Genomic DNA, 22,613 nt, shown 5'->3' on the forward strand with positions numbered 1-22,613 from the left:
AATTATTCCTCATGTGATTTATGTGTGGTATTCAGAATAGAATAGATCAGACTTTTATGGATGCAGATTATTCCGATACTGTGAATGGTTTCTCTGCATGCTCCAGGCTCACATCCCAGAGGTTTGACCTGTTCAGACTACCAGCTGCACCGCTGTTTGTTTTTGTGCAGCTCAGTCTCACACTGCTGTCAAGCAGGCAGCTTGTCCTTGCTGTATTGTGAAGCTCACATTGTCTTCGGAATCAAGGAAATGGTGCAGGGGTCAAATTCAATAGGGACTGACAAGATACACAAATGAAAGAAAATGCTATGAATGTTTTTCTTTTCTTTCCTTGCAGACACTACCTGTTTTGTCCTATGTGCAGAGAATTTGGCAATCCACTGTGCTTCAGTGTTTTGCATTGCAGAGTCCTTGTCTTTTGTCAGTGCAACTGATTATTGACTTGTTCCTCTGGAAAGATCAACAACATAAATTAAGCAAGCTTTAAATACAATCTGTCACTTACGTATATATGACTGTGTCAAATTCTCATACTTGAATGATCCCATTCATCAGTTTATTGACATTACAGATTGTCAGAGAAGAAGAATAGGCGAAGACAGATAAAGAATCTACCCACTTGTTATTGCAGGTAGGTAACATTTTCTGTTGAAAGGATTGTTCCATCTAAAGCATATTGATGGGCCCAACTCATAATTTACCACATCTTCATTCACTGATGACGTTAATGAAACAAGAGTGAGTCTTATTAGTCACCTGTGGTTAAAGGACAGTGACAGATGGGCTACACAATGGAGCGGCAGCTGGAGCGTTTTCTAGATAATTCTGCATGCAAGCAGTTCAAGCACATATGATTATGTGTCATGGAAATGTCCTGACAAGTTACAAAATCAGAGGTACATTTAGATTCTCTTCATAAATATTGTTATAAAGACCACTTTTTTCAAAAAGTCACAACGTTGGTACTGTGACAAAATCATTCTAATGATGAGAATAAAAGCCAGTATTGAATGTTATTGAAGTTAATCGAGTCCTTTTCTTAAAGAAACAAGGACGTAATAATCACCAGTTTTTCAAAATATAAAGTAAGGATCAATAAATCACTAAAATGGATATATGGCATTTTGGAATGCAACCCTTCTAATAGCAAAGTCTTTGAGTCATCACAGTTGGTTATCTCATTAAGTATGTAACATTGGACAGCTGGTAATTACAAGTTTTGGATGAAAAATGTGAAACAGATAGTCTTGTAGCCTTTATTCTATTAGTGCTGAATGACACCCACACAAGGAAAATTTAATTATTTATTATTTTCAGGGGATTATTAGTCTGAAATGTAACGCACTCTTGACAGATTTCCATCAAAGAGAAGTGAGGCCTATCTTAACTCCAGCTTGGAAATCCTGGTTCATTCAAGCAGAGAACCAGCAGGTGGCACTGTAGGGTGAATTTCAGAAGCACACCAGCCAACAGGTTTAAACAACAGTTCTGCTGAAGGTTGTTACTGCAGGAATAATTTCAAACCTTTAAACTTTCCATAGGCATATTTATCTGTGTCATTATATTATGTGAAAAGACTATAAGCCTAACTGTTGAGTCCATAACGATACAAAGACACACTCACAACAAACTAAAAAATAATAGATAGATAGATAGATAGATAGATAGATAGATAGATAGATAGATGGATAGATAGATAGATAGATAGATAGATAGATAGATAGATAGATAGATAGATAGATAGATAGATAGATAGACAAATGAATAATTTACTGACTGATTGGACATTTGCTCATGCTCATTTCACATCCTTTATATAAAGCTACCCATGCAAAAATATCTATCTATATCTATGTGAGCAGTGATAATGATATTCTGTCTACCATTTTTCCATCCTATTTACGACAAATGACGCATCAAAATGAAGATCAAAAATGATGCAGTGACTGACCAGGTGATGGTGTCATAACTGAGAAAGCACAGGGTTTCTGAAAAGTAAAATTGGACCATTTAAGTGTCTCAGCAGTGAGTATCAATAAAAGAGAACAAGTGTTTATTATGTTTCCTTTTATATAACTAAACACCTAGCAGATTCAGTGACCTCAAAGGTAAACAACAGATTAAATACAATATCAGTGTTCTTGCTCTCATTCAAGCACAACCCGTGTCACTCAAGCCATGACGGACTCACTGAAAACAACAAAAGTGACATGGGCACCGACTGCATAACAACATATCAGAACACTTGTAAATCAACTCTGTTGTTTTGATACAGCATGTGTCTCTAATCCAGCAGTCTATCAACCACTTGTTTTTCAGTATATGTTTCACCAAGGTCATTTAAGAGTAAATAAGAGCAAATTCCTTTTTTGGTCATGCCTGCACAACAGGTCTGAATGAGGTCTAAATCCAATTTAACAGAAAGAAAAACACAGAGAGAATGAAAAAAAACTTATAAATGGGAAGGCAGTGCCCTAGTGAAGTTGTGATACAACCCATCTTGGAATGACAATGCGGGTAGAGGATATTTCTGTGACTGAGACACTGGGATGAATTCACACTTGTAGATCCAACCCAAGGCTTTACATTTCTACAAAAAAGGAATATGTCATATACTTTACACCATAATGTAACTGAATCATATCCATTATTTAATTTAAAAAAAAAATGTGAGCATGAAATGCATGTGATGGCATAACACCAGCCTCTGAGTGAGATTTTCTTGCAGGTGAATATGATGGTTTAGTACAGAAAATTCTGTCTACTTGATGATTAAGGTTTCGGCAGCTCCTGTTTGTGGTTTACTGCCGACCAAAATGGAGGCAGCATGTGACATCACGTGACTCTGGGACTATGTTAGGGGTGGGGAGCACAGCAACCTCAGCCTCCTCCTCTACTGCACTGAATCTATCACACGGCAGGAGTCACAATGAAGGCCTTTAACAATATATATATATCTATATATGCACATTTTCAACTGCCAGTAGTATTGCAGTGTATGAAATGCAGTGGTGTTGTCTGACAAATAAATCTGGCATGTTCCTTTCCATATGCTGCAGTATTCATGGCTGCCTTTGACAGGGCTATTTTTCATGTCTGCCAGATCTATCAAGAACTGGTGGCAGGCCACAGAGAGACAGCCTGCTGAAAGCCTCTCTCTGCAGGCTCCCAGGTAGGTTATGGAATATTTGATTTGTTTGTGTTTTGTTTACCGAGGCAGGGAATGGTGAAAATGTCTAACAGAGCCTTACAGGACTAAATCTCTTCCAGACAATGTGATGCCATCCTCGCACTTTTTGCTTACCTTGCTGTTGCTGGGTTATTCATCTTTGTGTGGATATAGTGCTATGTGGGACACATAAATAATGGAAATAAGCACAAGCATGGTCATGTTTGCAAATATGGACTAGATTAGATATACATTTCATATGTGCACATGTGCAGCCTAAAATTATGTCAATGTGTAATGACAGATCTTCTTACAGCAAAAAATGTCTCTGTGCTTGCATTGCTTTTGTTCTGTTAGATGGATGCATGTTGCTACTTGTCTTGTACTGCTGGATTGATATGAATGTATATAACACACATAACGAGTTTTAAGCTACAATCAATGGAAAAGACCCAATGACCTTGGCATATGAAGTCTGCAGTTGCTAAGCTGGGCCTCAACAGAGGCCTAGGCTATTTAATAACAATAGAATAATGCAATGTATCATTAATCCTTGCAGAAATATTAACAGGATCAGCACTACTTTATCAACACAATCCTACATCAGCAACATTTGCTTGATCATATACCGCACCATAAACAAAGGCCTAAATATGTACATATTGTAAATATTCATGCCCTTATTATTCTCTTCTCTTGTTCATTTCCTTTTCTTCCTCTATATCTCCCCCACCTCTCTGTTGCTCTCGCTCTCTCTTCTCCCTGCAGCAGCTGCTGCTGCTCCAGAGCCAGAGTGGAGAGTCCCCTCACCCCCCTGCACAGACATAGACAAAAGGCCTGATTCGCCTGCTGAACACTGCCCCCTTTCTCTATCCGTCCCTCCATGCACGGCCGTGGTGGCAGGGATACGGGAGAAACGAGGCCTGGACTGGGACTAAATCTAGGACTGACCCACAGAAAGGAGTGGGAAGAGGGGGAGGGGAGGAGGAGGAATGGGGCTGGAATGGTTGGGGCTGAGTAGGGCAGGTGCTGAGGCCTCAACAGGAAGATTTCACATTGAATATCTCTGAGTGGAAAAAATCTGACAAGGGTATGCCACATTTCCTACTCCCTCTGTATATGCATGTGTTTATGTTTACTGTCTGTGTGTCTACATAGTGGCATATGTGGGCTGGGGCTGCATGTGTTTGAAGAAAGTTTGGGGGGGGGGGGGTGCATGCACGTGTGCATGACCTGCGCCTACCCAAGAGAAAGTCTGAAGTGTCTGTGATGAGATTTTGTGTTGCTTGCCTTTATACCACAGTGCTGTATGCAGCGTTGCTAGGGGTGCATGAATTATAGGAAAGGCAGTTTTCACTTGGCAGAAATCATCTGGAGTCAGGACTAGGCAGAGCAGTGATGCCCCTTAAATCAGCACAGCACAGAGGGGGAAAAGCACTGAGGGATCTGGTCGAGAAAAAAGGCCCAGGTACAGATCTGGATTTCTCCGACCCTCTCCTTCGCAGTGAGAGCTGTAATGTAAGTTGGATATCAGCTGTCAGTCAGCATTTTGCATGTCATCTCACCTTTTATGTGTTTTAATTTACCTTAAATAACTGCTTTTGTTTAAATTGTGTACATGTATCTTCTCCTTTTCCTCTGCCTGTTCTACTGTTCTTGATTTTTGATGATGTCAGTGTATCTGTCCTCAATCTCAAGCTCAGTGTGTGTGTTTTTCCCCCATTCTGCCAGGGTTGCTGTTGTTGTTTGCATTATCCAGGCCTAATTTTATGGCAGGGGAAATGGCCTGAACACCAGATTAGCTTAGAATGGCTATGTCCCTTGACCCTGTCTCCACATGTGTGCAAAATATCTTGTGTTAGGCTGTCACCAAATCGTTTATACCTATATTTTAGTGTAAAATGTTGCAGTGTTTCCTGGGAGGTGGGCACACTGTTTCTGTCTCTGTGTTTCTGAGGCCGTATTGCAGCAGGGCGCTTTATGCTGGGTGACCGGAACCAGTTGAAACCGGTTTGAGGCAGACGGAGAGCTCACAGGAACAATGCCGCCTCTGTGCTCCACTGAGGGATAGAGATAGCCCAGGCTACTCCATGGCAGCCCTTCACAACTCAGCCACTGGCTGCTATGGCAAAGGCACAGATCCTGCCGCTGCTGACTGCTGGCTGGATGTCGGTGTGCTATGCAGCATGGCTCACTGCAAGGGGAGCAGGGAGATTTGGGAAGGGACGAGGGCAGGGGGACGTGGCTGGCTGGGAGTCTGTGAATCTGCAGCCTAGAGCCTACCTCACAGGACTATTATCTATCTGTCTGTTTGTGTGTCTGTATGCTGCTAGTGGTGCAGAGAATGATTAAGGAGGATCCTTACCAACACCAGCACCACTCACCAGCTCCCTGGATGTAACCTGACCCTGTATTCTGGGCCTTTGCCTGGTTGGAAAGAAACAGGATTTTTTTCCATGCAGGGTGGGGTGGATGGCTTTTTGTGGGTTAGTGGTGTTGTGACTGTGTTTGTTACAGGATGGAAGGAAGGAAGGAAAGAAGGTTTGGCTAGTGGCTGGAGAGGGACGGAGGCAAGAGGGTGAGGAGTGGCTGATTCAATTGCATGTTTCCACTATTGTTATTTTACCTTCACTTTACTGAGAGACTGAGTTGCACAGTATGTGGATTTGAGGTTGTAATGGTGCATGCTTATTAAACTGGTGCTTTGGAGAGGAGGTCTGTGTTGTGTATTTTTCACATTTGTCTGTGTTTAACATTCATTTACTTCCTACGTCAGGCTACTTTGCTGTCATGGCCGTGACTCGCAGTTCTCTTTCCACCAGGCCCTTTTCTGCTGCAGCTTCTCACAGCTCAGCAGCCATTTTTTTCCCCTCGTTTCATCTCTCCTGCCCTCTCTCTCTCCATGCCATTTAACTCTCGCCCTCTTATTTTGCTTATGTTTGCCTCATCATTGACGCTAGGCCGGCGCCTGGAATGAAAATGGTCACCAAAGTGGCATTTTGCACCAAAAGATGATGTTAGGAGGAGGGATTCTGTGTGTGTACAGAAATAGGTGCCATACATTTGGATGAAACAGCAGCAGTGGTTTGGCTGCACGTACAAGCAGAGGAGCTCAATGGCTGTGCCTTTTGTCCCTCACACCCATAACATACCATACAGACACACTGCATTTCATTCCCACCACAATCTATTTAAAGTGTTCACTATCAGACTTTTTAAGTAATGCAATCTGATGAAAGTAAAGTTTTTCATTGTTACATAATGACAAGACATTTTCCATACAGGATTTAGTGCAAATGTGTTTGTCATAAATAAAAACAATGTGTGTTCTTATGTCCATTTTTAGATAATCTCATTTCCCGATATAGTCTAATCTTAAATTTTACTCCTTAAGCATTTGCTCATGTCATCACATTCATATAGTTGCACATAACATTTGCATACAGCAGAAGTATCATGTTAACCATATCATATTCACCTGATAGAGCCCATTGATAGTTGTACACTGATAGTGTAAAAATCTCCTGTATTGCATTAGTTATCTTGATCAGACCCATCTTCCTACTGTCACAAAAAAAGATATCCAAAAATAGGAATTGCTTGATGTAGGGATGACATCATGTGGGTCCATCAGCAGCTTTGTAGTAAAATGGAATCAGGTGGTAGCCTGTTATACTATTTTTACCCCTTTTAATTAATTATAGCAATGGTAAGCATGAGGTGATTGAAGCTGAAATCAGTTTCACTAAGTGCCCTGATTAAATGTCATTAAATGTCACCCCCTGTGTGTGGAGTGGACAAGCCTGTTATTCCCTTTTGTTTTTTCCCCCTGAAAGGTTTTAATAATGTCACTGGATTGAAGGAGAAATGTGGTAGATAGATTTTTATTGCACACGCTTTAGAGATCGAGTAGAGCTTCAACATGCCAGTGGCACTAACAGCTCTGTGCATCAGTGTGTTGGACATGTTATGCTGCACATTTTAAGTTTTTACCATAACCAGACATGTGCTTCATTTAAAGATGAAGAGCAGGAGCATTCAGCCTAGAGTCTGCTACTGCCTAAATGACACATCAAGCCCGAGAATGCAGTTCGTGGTTTACATGCTGACTCCTACGCTGTGCGTGGATAGAGGCGCACCACATGGCAACAATGAAGCTGCAATTAAACCCTTAATTCAATTATGCTGAGAGCCTTGGACCTAAGGCAACCCCAAAACATAACTTATATGTAGTGTGCCATTGCAACTGGAAACTTCAAAAAGCTTTAAAGGTTATGATCAACTCCTTCCCAAACATAGAGAATGAGAAAATGTGCCTGTATCTGTTTAATGTTAGTTTAGCTTTAAATGTCAGTGTCCAATGTTGATCTTCTATTCAATGTGAAGTTATGCAGTATACTTGAAAAGCGAGTTACAATGAATTATCATATTTTTATAGTCTACAGCATCTCCATCAGTATTATTATTATGAACATCTCCACCTGAGATGGAAATCAGACAAATATGAGTTTGTGATAGCACAAGAGTATATATATACCTATTTACCCATTTTTTGGGCCCCTGTCAGGCAAGGGCCATTGGAATTGTCCTAACTTTTCCCCCATATACGGCACCCCTGATTATTATTATTACTATTACTATTTCTTTTAGCTTTACCTCCGGTGCTTATGTTTGCTCTTTTTGTGTATCTCGTTATATGTTGTGACATATTCTGATCAGTTTTGAAGCTACAATGGAAAAAGTGAAAAATTGCGAGCCATTATTTAATTTAACATACCAGCATCATGAAACACTGAGATAAAATATTTCTGTATATATAATATAAGCTAATACAATGAGCTTTCCAATCACAGGAAGAATGTGTATTCTGTTTAATTTTATGCAAACCTAGAGTAATTATAATCTAATTCAGTCAGGTATTGCTTTTGATATTGTATGTAGGCCTATTTGTCTTTGACCAACCTTGGCAGTGTTGACAAAGCATTTAGCAGAAGGGAACTAAGTTAGCCAACAATACAGAACATTATTCTTCACAGAACTGTAGATCAGTTTAGTTTTTTGTAGTTGTCTAATGTGCAACTTTGAGAATGAAAGTGATTAATGGTGCAGATGTTATCCCTTACCTTTTCTATAACATCTCGAGTAATAGAGGGTGGAGGGTGCTATTAATAATTTATGTTGACCGAGAGATGCCCCGACTGCTACAACCCTCCACCAAATCACCTCCTAAATCCAAACAATTTCTCCTTTAATGAATCAGTCTGCTTTCTTCACCTCCCTTTACCGCATCTGGTCTAGACAAACTGATTCCCACTTTTACATTTCCCAGAATTAATGATTTCAGCACTTCATTACTCTTTGGATAGCTCAACTACACACCCCAACTTTGTCAGAAAATCAGCATACTCAAACATAACAGAAAACATGATCACACGTCATGGCAGCCATTCTCTACCGCCCTGTGAATACTAACTGGAATGTCCACTCATGAATTTTCCAAGAATGTTAAACCCACAATATTTCACAAACTTGTACCTGATAAACCTCAGCTCTATAAACTGTCTGTTCACAAAGATGAAGATTTATTTGTCTTAATAAAAGAGAAAGCACCCCCCCTTTGGAACAAACTTCCAGCCAATATAAAATGAAACACTGTTTGTGTCCTGAAGAGGTTGCTAAGGTTTCTTATGTACACACACACACACACACACACACACACACACACACACACACACACACACACAAAACCTATCTCTTGTTTGTATCTGTGTAGTTGTTCCTTGATCTTTGTACAGCAGTGAAAAAGCCTAAAAAATACAAAAGATTTTATTAATTTGGACTGACTGTATTTTCTCCAAATCAGAGTTATCTAATAAGGCTATATCAGTACAGTGTACTTTATAGCTTTAATGTCAGAGATGTTGATCTATGAAAAATAAGCAGTTCGTATAACTGCAAGACAATAAACAAGGCTTCCATTACTCAATATTATACTGTATATCTTCTATGTTATTCAGGTAATCTCCTCCTCAGATCAGGAGCAGGACCATGGGAGATATGAAGACGCCAGACTTCGATGACCTGCTGGCGGCCTTCGACATCCCTGACATGGTGGATCCCAAAGCCGCTATTGAGTCTGGCCACCATGATGACCACGAGGGCCAGGTCAAACAAGGCAGCGGTGTGTTGGCTGCCAACGAGGACGAGGCCCACAATCCCTCTGCAGGGCACGACGTTGGAGTTAGCGTCATTGTCAAAAACATCCGAAATATGGACACTGGTGAGAATGGTAGAACCATATCAGAGAAAGACGGCCATTTCCACTCTCATCCCCACACCCATTCTGTTGCCATAAGCAATGGACTTCATAATGGCTTCTTACCAGCCATGCCTGGTAATCATTACAACAAGAATGGATGGAAAGCTCCTCGGGAAGAAGGTGCCCCAGTTAATAACCCATCATCTACCTTCAATCAGTTCAGCCCTATCTCCAGTGCTGAAGAGTTTGATGATGATGATAAGATTGAAGTAGATGACCCTATGGACAAGCAGGGTAGCCAATCATTTTTCAGGCCCACTCCAAACTCCTTGACTGGGCGGTCTTCCTGTCCTAAGAGAGAGGAGCAAAATCCAAAAATGTCTACATCAGCAGACAGCGTTTCTAAGCCTAGAGCCAGTGGAGATTCAGGTCAGCCTAAATCTGATCAAAACAATAATAGCAATGGCACTTTGGATTATTCCAAGTTTAAGGACCCCCTTCATTCAAGGAAGCCTGAAGAGGAATCCAAAGAAACTGTCCTAAAGCCTCAAGGGCAGGAGAGCCAGGAGGCAGGAGAGCCCTCAGGGGTTGGCTCTGTTAGTGTTTCCAGTCTCGTGCAGGCCAAAGCCAAGTCCTCTGCAAAACTCTCCTCTTGTATAGCAGCCATTGCAGCCTTGAGTGCCAAAAAGGCCAGTGTTGTTGACTCGGGTGTCCTGGATTCCCCTACTACCCAGAAAGAATCTGTACATATATCACCAGACAGAGAGTCCCTGAAAGAAGCCAGTGAAAGTCCCAGAGCTTCAGAGAAGCCACATGAACAGGAGTCAGCACTGGATGTTGCAAAGAGGGTCCTGTCGACAGAGCCAAACAGCCCTTCTAGTGTCATCAGTGAGGGTAGCAGTAAAGGCTCCCCTGGCTCACCCACAGGCACCACTCCTGTCATCCCAAAGGTAAGAATCAAAACCATCAAGACCTCCTCAGGCCAGATCAAACGTACCGTCACCCGAATACTTCCAGATTTTGATCCCGAAGGCCTGAAGAAAGGAGAAAATTCCAGTATCCCATCTGTCATGGCTTCCTCTATGCTGTCCTCCCCAGCCTCCAGTGCAATCTTCTCATCTCCCACACGACCCTCTCTTCCCACCACTGTAGTAGCCACTGCTACAGGTCCCTCCATGGAGATTACCAAGCAAATGACTATCAAACCTGTGGCAACAGCCTTCCTGCCAGTCTCAGCAGTCAAGACAGCAGGTTCACAAGTTATCAACCTCAAGCTGGCTAACAACACCACGGTCAAAGCAACAGTCATCCCTGCTGCCTCAGTGCAGAGTGCCAGCAGTGCCATCCTAAAAGCTGCTAATGCCATCCAGCAACAAACTGTCATGGTACCTGCCTCCAGTTTGGCTAATGCCAAACTTGTGCCAAAGACAGTCCATCTTAGCAACCTTAATCTTTTGCCTCAGACAGTATCTTCTGCTGCCTGTGATCTCCACCAGGCTCTGTCCTCCTCCAAGCAGCCTCAGCATCAACAACCACAGCATCAAGTCAAGCAACAGACAATACTGGCTGGCCAGGCCCCAAAGAAAGTCTCCAGAGTTCAAGTGTTCACCAGCTCTCAAAGTTCTGTGGTGGATGCCTTCAATAAAGTCCTGAGTAGCATAAACCCTGTCCCAGTGTACGTGCCCAACCTCTCTCCCCCAACTTCAGCCTGTATCTCACTACCCTCTCGTGGCTACAAGTGCCTGGAGTGTGGAGATTCCTTTGCTCTCGAGAAGAGCCTGACTCAGCACTATGAACGTCGCAGTGTGCGGATCGAGGTCACTTGCAACCACTGTGCCAAAAGCCTCGTGTTCTATAACAAGTGCAGCCTGTTGTCTCATGCCAGGGGCCACAAAGACAAAGGAGTGGTCATGCAGTGTTCACACCTAATCCTTAAACCCATCCCTGCAGATCAGATGTTGGCCGCACCATCTGGCCCATCCAACGTTACATCCACCACTTCCACCACCCAAGCCCAGGGCTCTGCAGGTCAAATCCCAGGGAAGGCTGGTGGCGGTGGGGCCCAAACTGCAGTGATCTCAGCCCCATGCAGTGTTCCTCTAGTTGCAGCCATGCCTTTGGAGGATGATGCATCAAAACTCTGCAGGCACAGCCTCAAGTGCTTGGAGTGCAATGCCATGTTCCAGGATGAAAGCTCCCTAGCCATGCACTATCAACAGGCACTGGAAACCAGTGGGCAGGTGTGTGTGTGTGTGTGTGTGTGTGTGTGTGTGTGTGTGTGTGTGTTAAGTATATATGTTTCCATTTTATCTACAAAACTTTGAATGGGAAAAAGCATTGTCTTGACTGCTAAAGTTGTTTTGACTAATACGATGCATATTGTACTGCTATATATGTTAGTAAACAATCTTTATGTTATTGTGAAATATACCTAATCCTTCTTATTCTGGTTTACAATAATCCCAGTGCCATGATAAATTATGATGACACCATTCTTTTTATCTCTTCTTTCTCATGTCCATAGAAAACATGCACTATCTGCCAAATGCTTCTTCCCAATCAGTGCAGCTTTCTGTCGCACCAGCGAATCCACCAGCACAAGTCTCCTTATATCTGCCCTGAGTGTGGTGCCAGCTGTCGCTCTGTCCACTTCCAGTCCCACGTCACCAGGAACTGCCTGCATTACACACGAAGAGTCGGCTACCGGTCAGTATGGGAGAATAAGCCACACTACTTCATAGATTTAATATAATCTAATACATTATATAGTTGCAAAGGCTACCTAAGTTATTTTTGTAAGTTATTTTCAAATTTCATAACATCATTTTTCAATGAGAAGCTCCATGTTCATAAACAACTCTGATAAGGAACATGTGAAAATTATTTCTGCCTAACAAGAGTTCACCTTTGAAAATCTAATACAAGTGGCCATGCGATTTCAAAGTGCCACTTATTCAGTCATGTCTAATTACAGTTATTATCCCATAATATCTGCCATGGCTTGACAATCAAAAATCATTTGAAGTGGCATGTTAGTCAGAGTGAAATAGGCAAAGGAAATCATAATTCTCAAAGTGTGACAAAATGTCAAATTTTGTCACACTATTAAGTGAAGTCTTGCAAGATTTTGGGAAAACTGTGAAATTTAAGTTAGCTCTTGGTGGATGTGGTAAAACAAATGTGCAATGTGGTGATGCACAGGTGTCCTGATAAGAGTCAGCTCCACTCCCTTCAAAACTCCTTCATTCTGACTAAAACGTGATACAGTTAGTCCCACAATGCCAGCTGAAATGAGGCAATGGCTTAGTGTTGCAAATTGCTGTTCCAATTGTTGTTCAATTAATTTTCAAATTTTAGAAAAGTAGCCCAAAAATGATCCTGTTAGTATCACACATCGTGTAATAGACATAGCAACCTTATCCCTCCTCTTCTTGGTGTTTTGTATTCATTATTATCAGATGCCGTAATTTAATGTCACCACATGGTGGCACAATAGTTTTGCAGTAAGTGCAGTAACAGGATGCCTGTAGCAGAAAGGATAATTATCATTACACTGAATTGTAGTAAGCATATAAACGGCTTTTGCTCAATTATAGCGTAATTCAGCAAAATACCATGTTTATTTACCAAATAAACATGAGCTGGCATAAACTTTAGTGCTTGAACTGTAACAGTTGGGAAGAATGATGTATAAACTGCACTTTGCCTGTCATCAGAGAGCTGTGCCTCATGGTAAACACTCAAATAATGATAATGCCTTGCACTACACACCTCGGTTAACTCCACCCATCTCTGCTCTCCATCCCAATAAAAGGTGACGGATGAATGGGGACATGTTCTGCCAGAAAATGCAAGACACAAATTTGCCCAAAAACACTTACTGGAATTCCTACTTCATCATACATGCTTTTTACATGCTATGGTGGCAAAAAAAAATAAAAATAAAAAAAAGATAAAATTATCTGTATGACCCACATAATTAGGGTCACAATGTCTTATGGGTCAGATGACTGCAGTAGCATTGGGCAGCTCCCAGGTGTAGGTGCTCGAATCCTCACTTCACCCCTGCAACCACCACGCGAGGCTGTTTTGGTACACACTAATATGATGTTAGCCCCCTTGCCCGATTAAGTAATAATTTGTGACATTTTCACATAAGTTCATGTCCCTTGTGTCAGCCTACTCTCTATTGTTCGTTGATACACAAAAGTGACTCATCCATTCCCCCGTTCATTAAAGCTTCTGCATTTGTTGTTGTAAACACTTAGGCTTGGAAACCAATTTCCCGGGAAAAATCACAGTCACAGTTACAGGATTTTGATGTGTTTTATATTTACAGCAGCAACAACAGCTGGTTGTTTGGGCTAAAACTAAGACATACTCAACATTTCCAACAGACTTGCCACCATGGCTGAATGAAGAAATGAACTGTGCCTACCAAAACTGGAAATGCATCAACATAAAATTCAAGGAAAAAGAAATATACTGAATTACTCAGAGGAGGGCAAGTGTGGTAAAAAGGAAAGGGACTCTCTCAAAAACAGAATTAAACTCAATTTAATAAAGTCAGTTTGCAAAGACAATCCTTAATCTGACACTCAGTAGTGTGTATGTAAATGGAGCAAGTTTCCTGTATAAGTACGAAATGGTTGTTAAAGTCTAATGATAACTTTCTCTCCGCCTCTCCCTCCAGATGTGTCCACTGCAGTGTGATCTTCGCTGATGTTTCTACTCTGAAGTCCCACATCCAAAGTACCCACTGTGAGATCTTCTATAAATGTCCCATCTGCCCAATGGCCTTCAAGTCAGCGCCAGGAACACACTCTCATGCGTACACGCAACATCCCGGAGTAAAGATAGGGGAACCCAAGTAGGTCTTTGAATATCTACACCATCAGAAATGACTTTCTGATTTATATCAATTACTTTTCTCTGGCTGCCTTAATTGATTTTCTGTTCTACTTGGCATGATGACTTAATCTTATTCTTTGTCATTCTGGTTATTAAAAGCATATACTTTAAAATATGTGTTTCCACGAAAATGAACTGAACTTAGATATGTATCTTGATAAATTTGCTTAAATGAAGAATAGAATGCAACACACACACTTAATACACAAGCTTCAAACCTTTTTTCCCCACAGTTGTCTCTGTTCCACACACACACACACACACACACGTATGTTTTTTAGCCAGTAATGTTACCCAATATCCATGTCCAACTAATCTTGGTTAGAAAACTCCACCTGGATGTTTCATCAATAGCAGCTTTTGGGGGTTTTAGACATGGTGGCTTTACCAGGGTTTGTTTTTTTTTTTTTTTTCCACATGGCAACCTTTCACTGACCTGCACGCTGTCCATCATCAAGCCTGTAATGAATTTGGGTTAGGAGCAGGTGTTCTTGCCTGCGGTGTGTTTTTGACCCTGAGCTTGTCACTGACTTGAAGCTGAATTAACTTTTGTCCTACAGATTTTGTGAAAATGTTAATGACCATGGAGCATTCTAAACAATATATAATAAACCTTAACACAAAAATAATTGTCAGTTTTAGGTTTTCAAATGGGTAATGCTTTTGTGGCAAAACATATTTCAGTGGTGTCTTTAGAGTTACAGACATTAGAAGTTGTGCATTTTCAGGTGCTGCCAAATGTGTATTTTCTGAAATGATTTATATGCTTATTATAGGCTTACATATGTTATAGTGGGAAGCAAAACAACATTTCTTTGCTGACAATTGTCATTAACACTCACTTTAGTTTTCTTTTTGAATTCCAGTTATTTTCTTTGTAAATCTTGTACAGTGCATGAAAACTTCTCACAGATCATTTTTTCAGTTCAGTTTTTTTTCTGTTTTTCAGGTTGATCTATAAGTGCTCCATGTGTGACACGGTATTCACTCTGCAGTCCCTGCTCTACACACACTTCGACCAGCATGTAGTCAATCATAAAGTTTCAGTGTTCAAATGCCCAGACTGCTCTATGCACTATGCACAGAAACAGCTCATGTTGGACCACATCAAGGTAAGCCTGGAAATCAAATTATTCTCGAGAACCAAAGGGGCATGTGATTCTTTTGTGTGTGTATGTGTGTGTGATAGATAAATATATATGTTTCCTACTGTCTGTTAATGAATAGGTGCATGTTGTGTAAAGGGTTGGATGCAGAATATGTGACAGAGCAAAATCATGGTTAATAGGCAGGTTTAGGAATAATAGATGAGATAATGATATATAAATGGCTGCGCACACTGTCACTCCAATGCTTAATAAAAACATAAATGTGAAAATGAAACACTTTTCTACAGTGCTTCCTCAGCATGTGTTATTGTTGTGCACCTGTGGATCCTTTCTAGACCATCCACGGGACCCTGAAGACCATTGAGGGGCCACCTAATCTGGGCATCAACCTGCCTCTCAGCACCAAGCCCACCAACTCCAACAGTAATAATGGAAACAGTCCCAGCAGTAATAATAACACCAGGGATGGAGGGAATGTCAACGGTCAAGACAAGGGCGACAAGAAGCCTCCCCCGTCGCCGCTGAAGAAAACCAACAGTAATCACTCAGCAGACCTCAGGAACCCCCCTGGCCCCGGGTACACATGTGGAGACTGCGACTGCCTCTTCACCTCCAGGGAGGTCTTCGTGTCTCATATGAGGCGTGAACACGGCAAGGTGAGTGATTTTACGTATTTTTTGTGGGTTACATCTTACATGTAGGGCGCACAAATTGATCCAGCAAAGCCAATAAATCTTAATCTTTCCATCAGATAAGATTACACCTCTCTGTGTCATGTGTTACATAAAATGCTGGAGACGCAAGCCATACTTTCAAGTTGTTGAGTTACATTATATCTTCTCCTTCTCTGATTGTAGACATTGAAGAAGCATCCATGTCGACAGTGTGACAAATCCTTCAGCTCCTCGCACAGCCTCTGCCGGCACAACCGACTCAAACACAAGGGGCTGCGCAAGGTCTACACCTGCCCGTGAGTGCAACGCCTTATTTTTACTGTCCAACTATTTTAGAATCTTCAAGTTACATACTCAGAATCAAAGTGCATGCAAATTGTCAAAAATCAGAGGTGTCAGAGGTTTTGCTTCACAGTTTGTTGTATTTTCACAGACACTGTCCAGCGCTCAGTCAGCCGTTCACTAAGAGAGTGCTGCTGGACCAGCACATTCAGCTGATGCATGGGAAGATAAATGACCCTGATAATATGGACACAATAACAGACAAGGAGCACTCTCAGGTACACTCAACAAAATATATTTAGAGACTTGTTTTTAAGGGAAACTGTGCTAAATGCTCTTTGAAGGTTGGTCATCCCATGACTGTGAGCCAACTGGGACGATTTGCTCATCTCCTGATTTGATGCCAAAAAAAAATAAAAAATAAAACCTGCATAATTTTTGCCCCAAATTGCATGGGTGGGCATGTCTGCAAAGGGGAGACACATAGTAACCCATATAACCAGTTTTCATTGAGATATCTTGAGGTCAGAGGTCAAGGGACCCCTCTGAAAATGGCCATGCCAGTTTCTCCCACGCTAAGATTTAGACTAATTTTGGAACCATTTTTAGCCCCCTTGCCGACAACCCAGCATGACGTACTTCATCAATATCTTTGCTCTAAATCAATTAAGGAAACACGACTCTTCACTCACAAACTCATCTATCCTCCCTGTCCCTTTCGCAGACTCTCAGCCCCAAGAGAAAGCAGGAAGATGACGAGGCGACTCCCGGCTTGCACCTCAGGAGCTCGGACTCACAGCCGCTGAAGAAGCTCAAGGTGAACATCCTCAAAATTCACAAGTGTGCCGTCTGCGGCTTCACCACCGAGGACATTACCGCCTTCCACAAGCACATCCCCCAGCACAAGTCTGACGGGTCGTCCTACCAGTGTCAGGAGTGCGGCCTCTGCTACACCTCCCACCACTCCCTGGCCAGACACCTCTTCATTGTCCATCGGCTGAAGGAGCCGCAGGGTCTCGCCCGATGCAACGGACGGGGCGGTGGCGACAGCGATAGCCAAAGGGAGAACCAGATGGACGTCACAGATGAGAACGATGACGGGACACCGAATACCAAATGCAAAGTGTGTGGGAAGATGTTTGAAACGGAGGGAAACCTGAATACACACATGAGGACGCACGGGATGGCCTTCATTAAGTCCAAGAGACTGAGCACGGCCGAGAAGTGAGAGGACCCTGGTTTTGAGCCGCTGTTGTCGTACCATTCCATCTGAGAGACGATATCGCTGTTTTAAAATTTATACCGTTTATTAACCAGCTTGCAGACAAGTGCGACGATGACACTTCTTCTATCTCCGTTGACTGTTGTGCCCACATATATGAAGTATAACATATATGTACTAAAATATGTACACAGTATACAAATCTCATGTGTTTAAAGAATATGTAATATATGTCAAAGTCACTTTATGTGTATTTAATTAAACTGAACAATAAGATAAAACATTTTTGTACACTTTATGGCATAGATGTTTCTATAGGCCTTGAATAGATCTTTTTATAGAAGAGCTTTTTATTTTAAACAGTTTCCATTGTGGTCTTCTCACTAGGATTGTGGATAGATCATGTATGAATATATTGTTGTAACGGGATGAATCCTCATACAGTTGGCAGTGTTCTGAATTTTCTATATGCTGCTAACGTCCAACGAATGTCTGAAAAACACTTTGGGAACTTAGAGTTTCCTAAATTTCCTAGCTGGTCTTCCACTTGAACGTGGTGGTTGGGTGGAAGACTGGAATCATACATTTTGTTGTGTTTGTTTTTAATTTGTTTTTTCAATTCGTTGATAATAAAATTTCTCAGCCCCTCTGAGTTCCGCTCCCAAAACACTGTCTGACAGAGCTAAAGCTAAATGATCATGAGAAGGACTAATAAAAAAATCTAAAGAGTGATATGCCAGATTCGTGTTTGCAAAGGGGAAAGGTGTAAAATGAGTTTTACAACTTTCTCCCAAAAATCATGAAACAGCATATGTTTGCGAGCGTATGTCCAGATCGTCCCATCAGATAACTGATGACTTCAGGACAATCAGTCAAAGAGGAACAGCCTGTCGCTCCTGTTCATTGGTCAGCGGTGTTTTCTGTTGCTGTTGTTTACACATCCAGGATGAAAGCACCTAAATTTGTACACTACATCCTTATGTGCTGCTTCCACCTCTATGTCACCTCTTCAACATGAAAACCCCTAAAATAATGAGTTTGAAATAGCATTGAAGAGTTCACCACTTTGTGTATGACTGTGGTAATATATCATGAGTCTGCGTCAGTCAGATGTTGATTGAAGACGTACCATATGGGCCAAATCTGAATTTCTTTGAGATATGTGTTTTTATATGCAGAGGGCAATGTTTTGTTTTGTGTTTTAATATCTGTTTCATGGTATCTCCTGCCCTTTCTTTTTTTTTTTTTTTCTTTATTTCTGTGGCAGCTCTTTTTGATCATGACTGACTTACAAATAAGGTGACTTTATTTCCATGAATATTTAAGATATAAGATACAGAGCACTTGCCTTTCTTTTGATGGCAGCCTTATTTACACAAGCATATTACATCCTTCTTTTTGGCCTAATAAAAATTCAAAAACCAGAGATAAATATTGCAATGTCCCTGTATATTATCACTAATGACAGCAACATCCTTCTATCTGTTTCTAGCTGTTACACATTTCTCTGTGGTTCTTTAATTTAACACAAGATCATAGCTGATACTGGCTGAATTTTTCAGCGTAAGGAAGACGAGGGAAGATTTTGCAGGCCAGAAATCACATTGGAATAAATCCAACAGAACTGACTTGCCTTCAAGGAATGTAAATGTTGCTGTAAAACTGGAGTGAGAAAACATACATATTATACATATTATATTGAAGACAGCTATTTAAATAAAATGAACAATCCATTTTAAGAGACGTGTGAGAAAGCCGTGACGAGATTATTTTCAGTTGGTCTCTTTGCTCCATGTATTTCATAAAATAGCATTCTGTTTTGGACATTAGTTTTTGTTTTTTGTTTTTTTCTACTCTGACAATAGGACTATAATTGTCTGGCACTGTAAAACTGCATGTGAGAAGCAGTCTGTGAATTGTTTGTTGATTAGAATGTGTTTTTGCTGCTGCTGCTGTTTTTAGACCTGTTCAATGCTTGTGTACAAAACTGTTCTTGATGTCAATAAATGATGAAACCTGCAAGGGGCAAGATCCGATGTCCACTGCACATGAGGCATCAGCTCCTTCTATGGAAACACATGAGACTGACTGTGGTGCTCATTCATACTCTACAGTGCAGGTCATAGACTGTTAATATTGCTCTCTGTGAAGGTCAAAGCTCACAGGGCATCCTCACCGTGTTGCTGAAAGCTGATTTCTGTCAATGCCACAGTGATAGATTTGATAGACTTGGGAAGTAACAAGGGCAGGAGACTTTTGTTGTACTGCATGTAACAGCGTATTCCTTTTGTTTAATACGTTATGCTGATTTTTTCTATTTATTAGATAAGACATTTCCATAATCTAAAAAATAGATATGCACAGAATAATAAGCCATTCTAGAAAAAAAAGCAAAACCAATATCCATATCTGAAATAGACAGATCACATCATACACACACACACACACACACACACACACACACACACACAAAAAAAAAAAAAAAAAAACATGCATCATGGTGTATTTAAACATGGGACAGACGAGCCTTACAAATATGTGTTCACAGTTCCAGGCAGGGTTGACTATTCACATAATTTATGAATAGGATGCCAGCCTTTGTAAAATCTCTTAATGGAGCTGTTGATGGTGCATCTGATTTTTTCTAGCTTGATATTCTGCATAACACATGGTGGGGTTACATCAATCCATCGAAATATAACTAAGCATCTAGCAATGACCTTCTGTAAGTGAGCAGCGAGAGGGTTACGGTTATCTTTTTGTGAGAACACGTGCACAAAGGAAGACACAGACCAGAAGGTCTTTTACTTTTTTCCCCGTCCTTTTTCTTAATTTACTCTGCAAATTCTCACACTTATTTTTGAACCTATCCACAGCACCACTTAAGCTTTTTTTTTCAGCAAAATCAGTACAAATACAGAAGCTTAAGATATCTCACAATGCCATTTAAAACAAAATGCAGGAATATGTTTTGTCTTATTAACAGGAGGAGCTATATCGAACACATGGTGGCTCAGGAGTTCAAATACATAAACATTTATTTGTATACTGTAAGAGAGGGCTGTTATATGGGTGGTAAACTTGGTTACATTTTAACAATAATGCAACTTTTCCTTCATTCCTTCCTTGGCCATATAGACCTTTTTGTATAGAATAATGAAAGTTTAAAAATGTCCAGTGTCTAGTAAAGTGATTCACCTATGACTCTACACTAATGAGTGGAAGTGGGCTCATATTAGTAAATCATTTATTTGCATCGTTAGTTAGTTAGTATTATTTGGAGATTTTTAATTCAAGACGATCTCCCCCTCTAGTGGCAGGTCTTAGGTCTTTGATTCCCTCCTGCAGGGTAAAGTGTGCTGTTTGCTGTGATGGCAGACTATTGATTTAGGTGCTACTTTTGGACAACATGAAAAACACCCTCAAGGACAACTGACACTATGTACTGTAAAAGTTGTGTGGCTGTTGCTCACATTTCTGCCCTGCTTAGGTTTTTTTTTTTTTTTCATGTGTGAATTCTGAGCTGTGTGAGCTCTTGTGCCCTGGCTACCTGTGGCTTTTGCAGCTGATTTTGAACTCAGGGATTTTCTTTCGTTTCATGATGCAGCCTCATCACCGAGTTTCTACACAGCTTATCTTTTAAATGTTCATCATGTGTCCCATAAAAGCACTGATCAGGCTGCCTTCTCTTTTCTTATGAGCCCCAAACTGCGGAGCACACCGCCCCGGATATCAGAATGGCAAGCTGGCTTGGTATTTTTAAAAGAAAATGAAAGCCCTGGCTTTTATTTTGAAATGTCATAGCCATAGCTTTTCAGTTTAATCATTGGTTTTCATATTTATTTTATCCTTTTATCTGTGTTTATTTTATCTCACTGACTATTTATTAATTTATTATTTAATATTTATTTATTTATTATTATTTATTATGTATCAATTTGTTTGTAACACTTTACAATAAGAGTACAACAATTAACGTTAGTTAATGCCGTAATAAACATTATAGTCCAGTAATTTGAGGCCAAAATTGGAGTCAACCTAGGACAAATTGCAAGAGAAGCAAACTCAACTGATTTTGTATCCTCAGTTTGTCCTGAGTGAGGCAAAAAAAGTCCCAAGAAATCCCATTGGTGGAAAGTTTTGAAAATCACCTATTTATGACCACATATTACCAAAAACACTGTTTTTAACACACAGGGAAAGGGGTTCAAAATTTTACTTTCAGATATCTCTATAAAAATTCACAAGTTGATTACACACACAAAGACAAGAAAAAAAGTCAATTACAAGTTCTTTGAATTATTCTGTTTACACATGCATATCACACATTATCTGATTTGATATGCGCTAATAAGGAATATAAGGAATAAATGACAGAAGAGACATTTAAACAGTGAATTAAGACATTTAAACAGTGAATTAAAAGGTTACTATATCTATATCTATCTATATATCTATCTATATATATATATATAGATAGATAGATAGATAGATAGATAGATAGATAGATAGATAGATAGATAGATAGATATAGATATATATAGATATATATATATATAGTAACCTTGAATTAAAAGGTTACTATATAACAGTGAATTAAAAGGTTACTATATACATAGTAATACTATATATATATATATATATATATAGATATATAGATAGATAGATAGATAGATAGATAGATAGATAGATAGATAGATAGATATAGATAGATATAGATATAGTAACCTTTTAATTCACTGTTTAAATGTCTTAATTCACTGTTTAAATATCTGTTCTGGCATTTATTCCTTATATTCCTTATTAGCGCATATCAAATCAGATAATGTGTGATATGCATGTGTAAACAGAATAATTCCAAGAACTTGTAATTGACGTTATTTCTTGTCTTTGTGTGTGTAATCAACTTGTGAATTTTTATAGTGATATCTGAAAGTCAAATTTTGAACCCCTTTCCCCTGTGTGTTAAAAACAGTGTTTTTTTTTG

The 22,613-nt window shown here is 40.3% G+C and overlaps 1 protein-coding gene across 1 annotated transcript; it reads left to right on the forward strand.

The window, feature by feature from the left end:
• The first annotated feature begins 5,107 nt into the window (after positions 1-5,107).
• Positions 5,108-19,662, forward strand: znf532 (zinc finger protein 532). Its single transcript, XM_030065984.1, has 9 exons — positions 5,108-5,747; positions 9,187-11,668; positions 11,953-12,134; positions 14,122-14,298; positions 15,289-15,451; positions 15,784-16,104; positions 16,306-16,418; positions 16,556-16,682; positions 17,129-19,662. The coding sequence occupies exons 2-9, from the start codon at positions 9,218-9,220 to the stop codon at positions 17,630-17,632; spliced, it is 4,038 nt and encodes a 1,345-aa protein (XP_029921844.1). The 5' UTR covers positions 5,108-5,747; positions 9,187-9,217; the 3' UTR covers positions 17,633-19,662.
• The last annotated feature ends 2,951 nt before the right edge of the window (positions 19,663-22,613 follow it).

This window comes from Myripristis murdjan, chromosome 12 (genome assembly GCF_902150065.1).
Source record: "Myripristis murdjan chromosome 12, fMyrMur1.1, whole genome shotgun sequence".
NCBI classification, from domain to species: domain Eukaryota; kingdom Metazoa; phylum Chordata; class Actinopteri; order Holocentriformes; family Holocentridae; genus Myripristis; species Myripristis murdjan.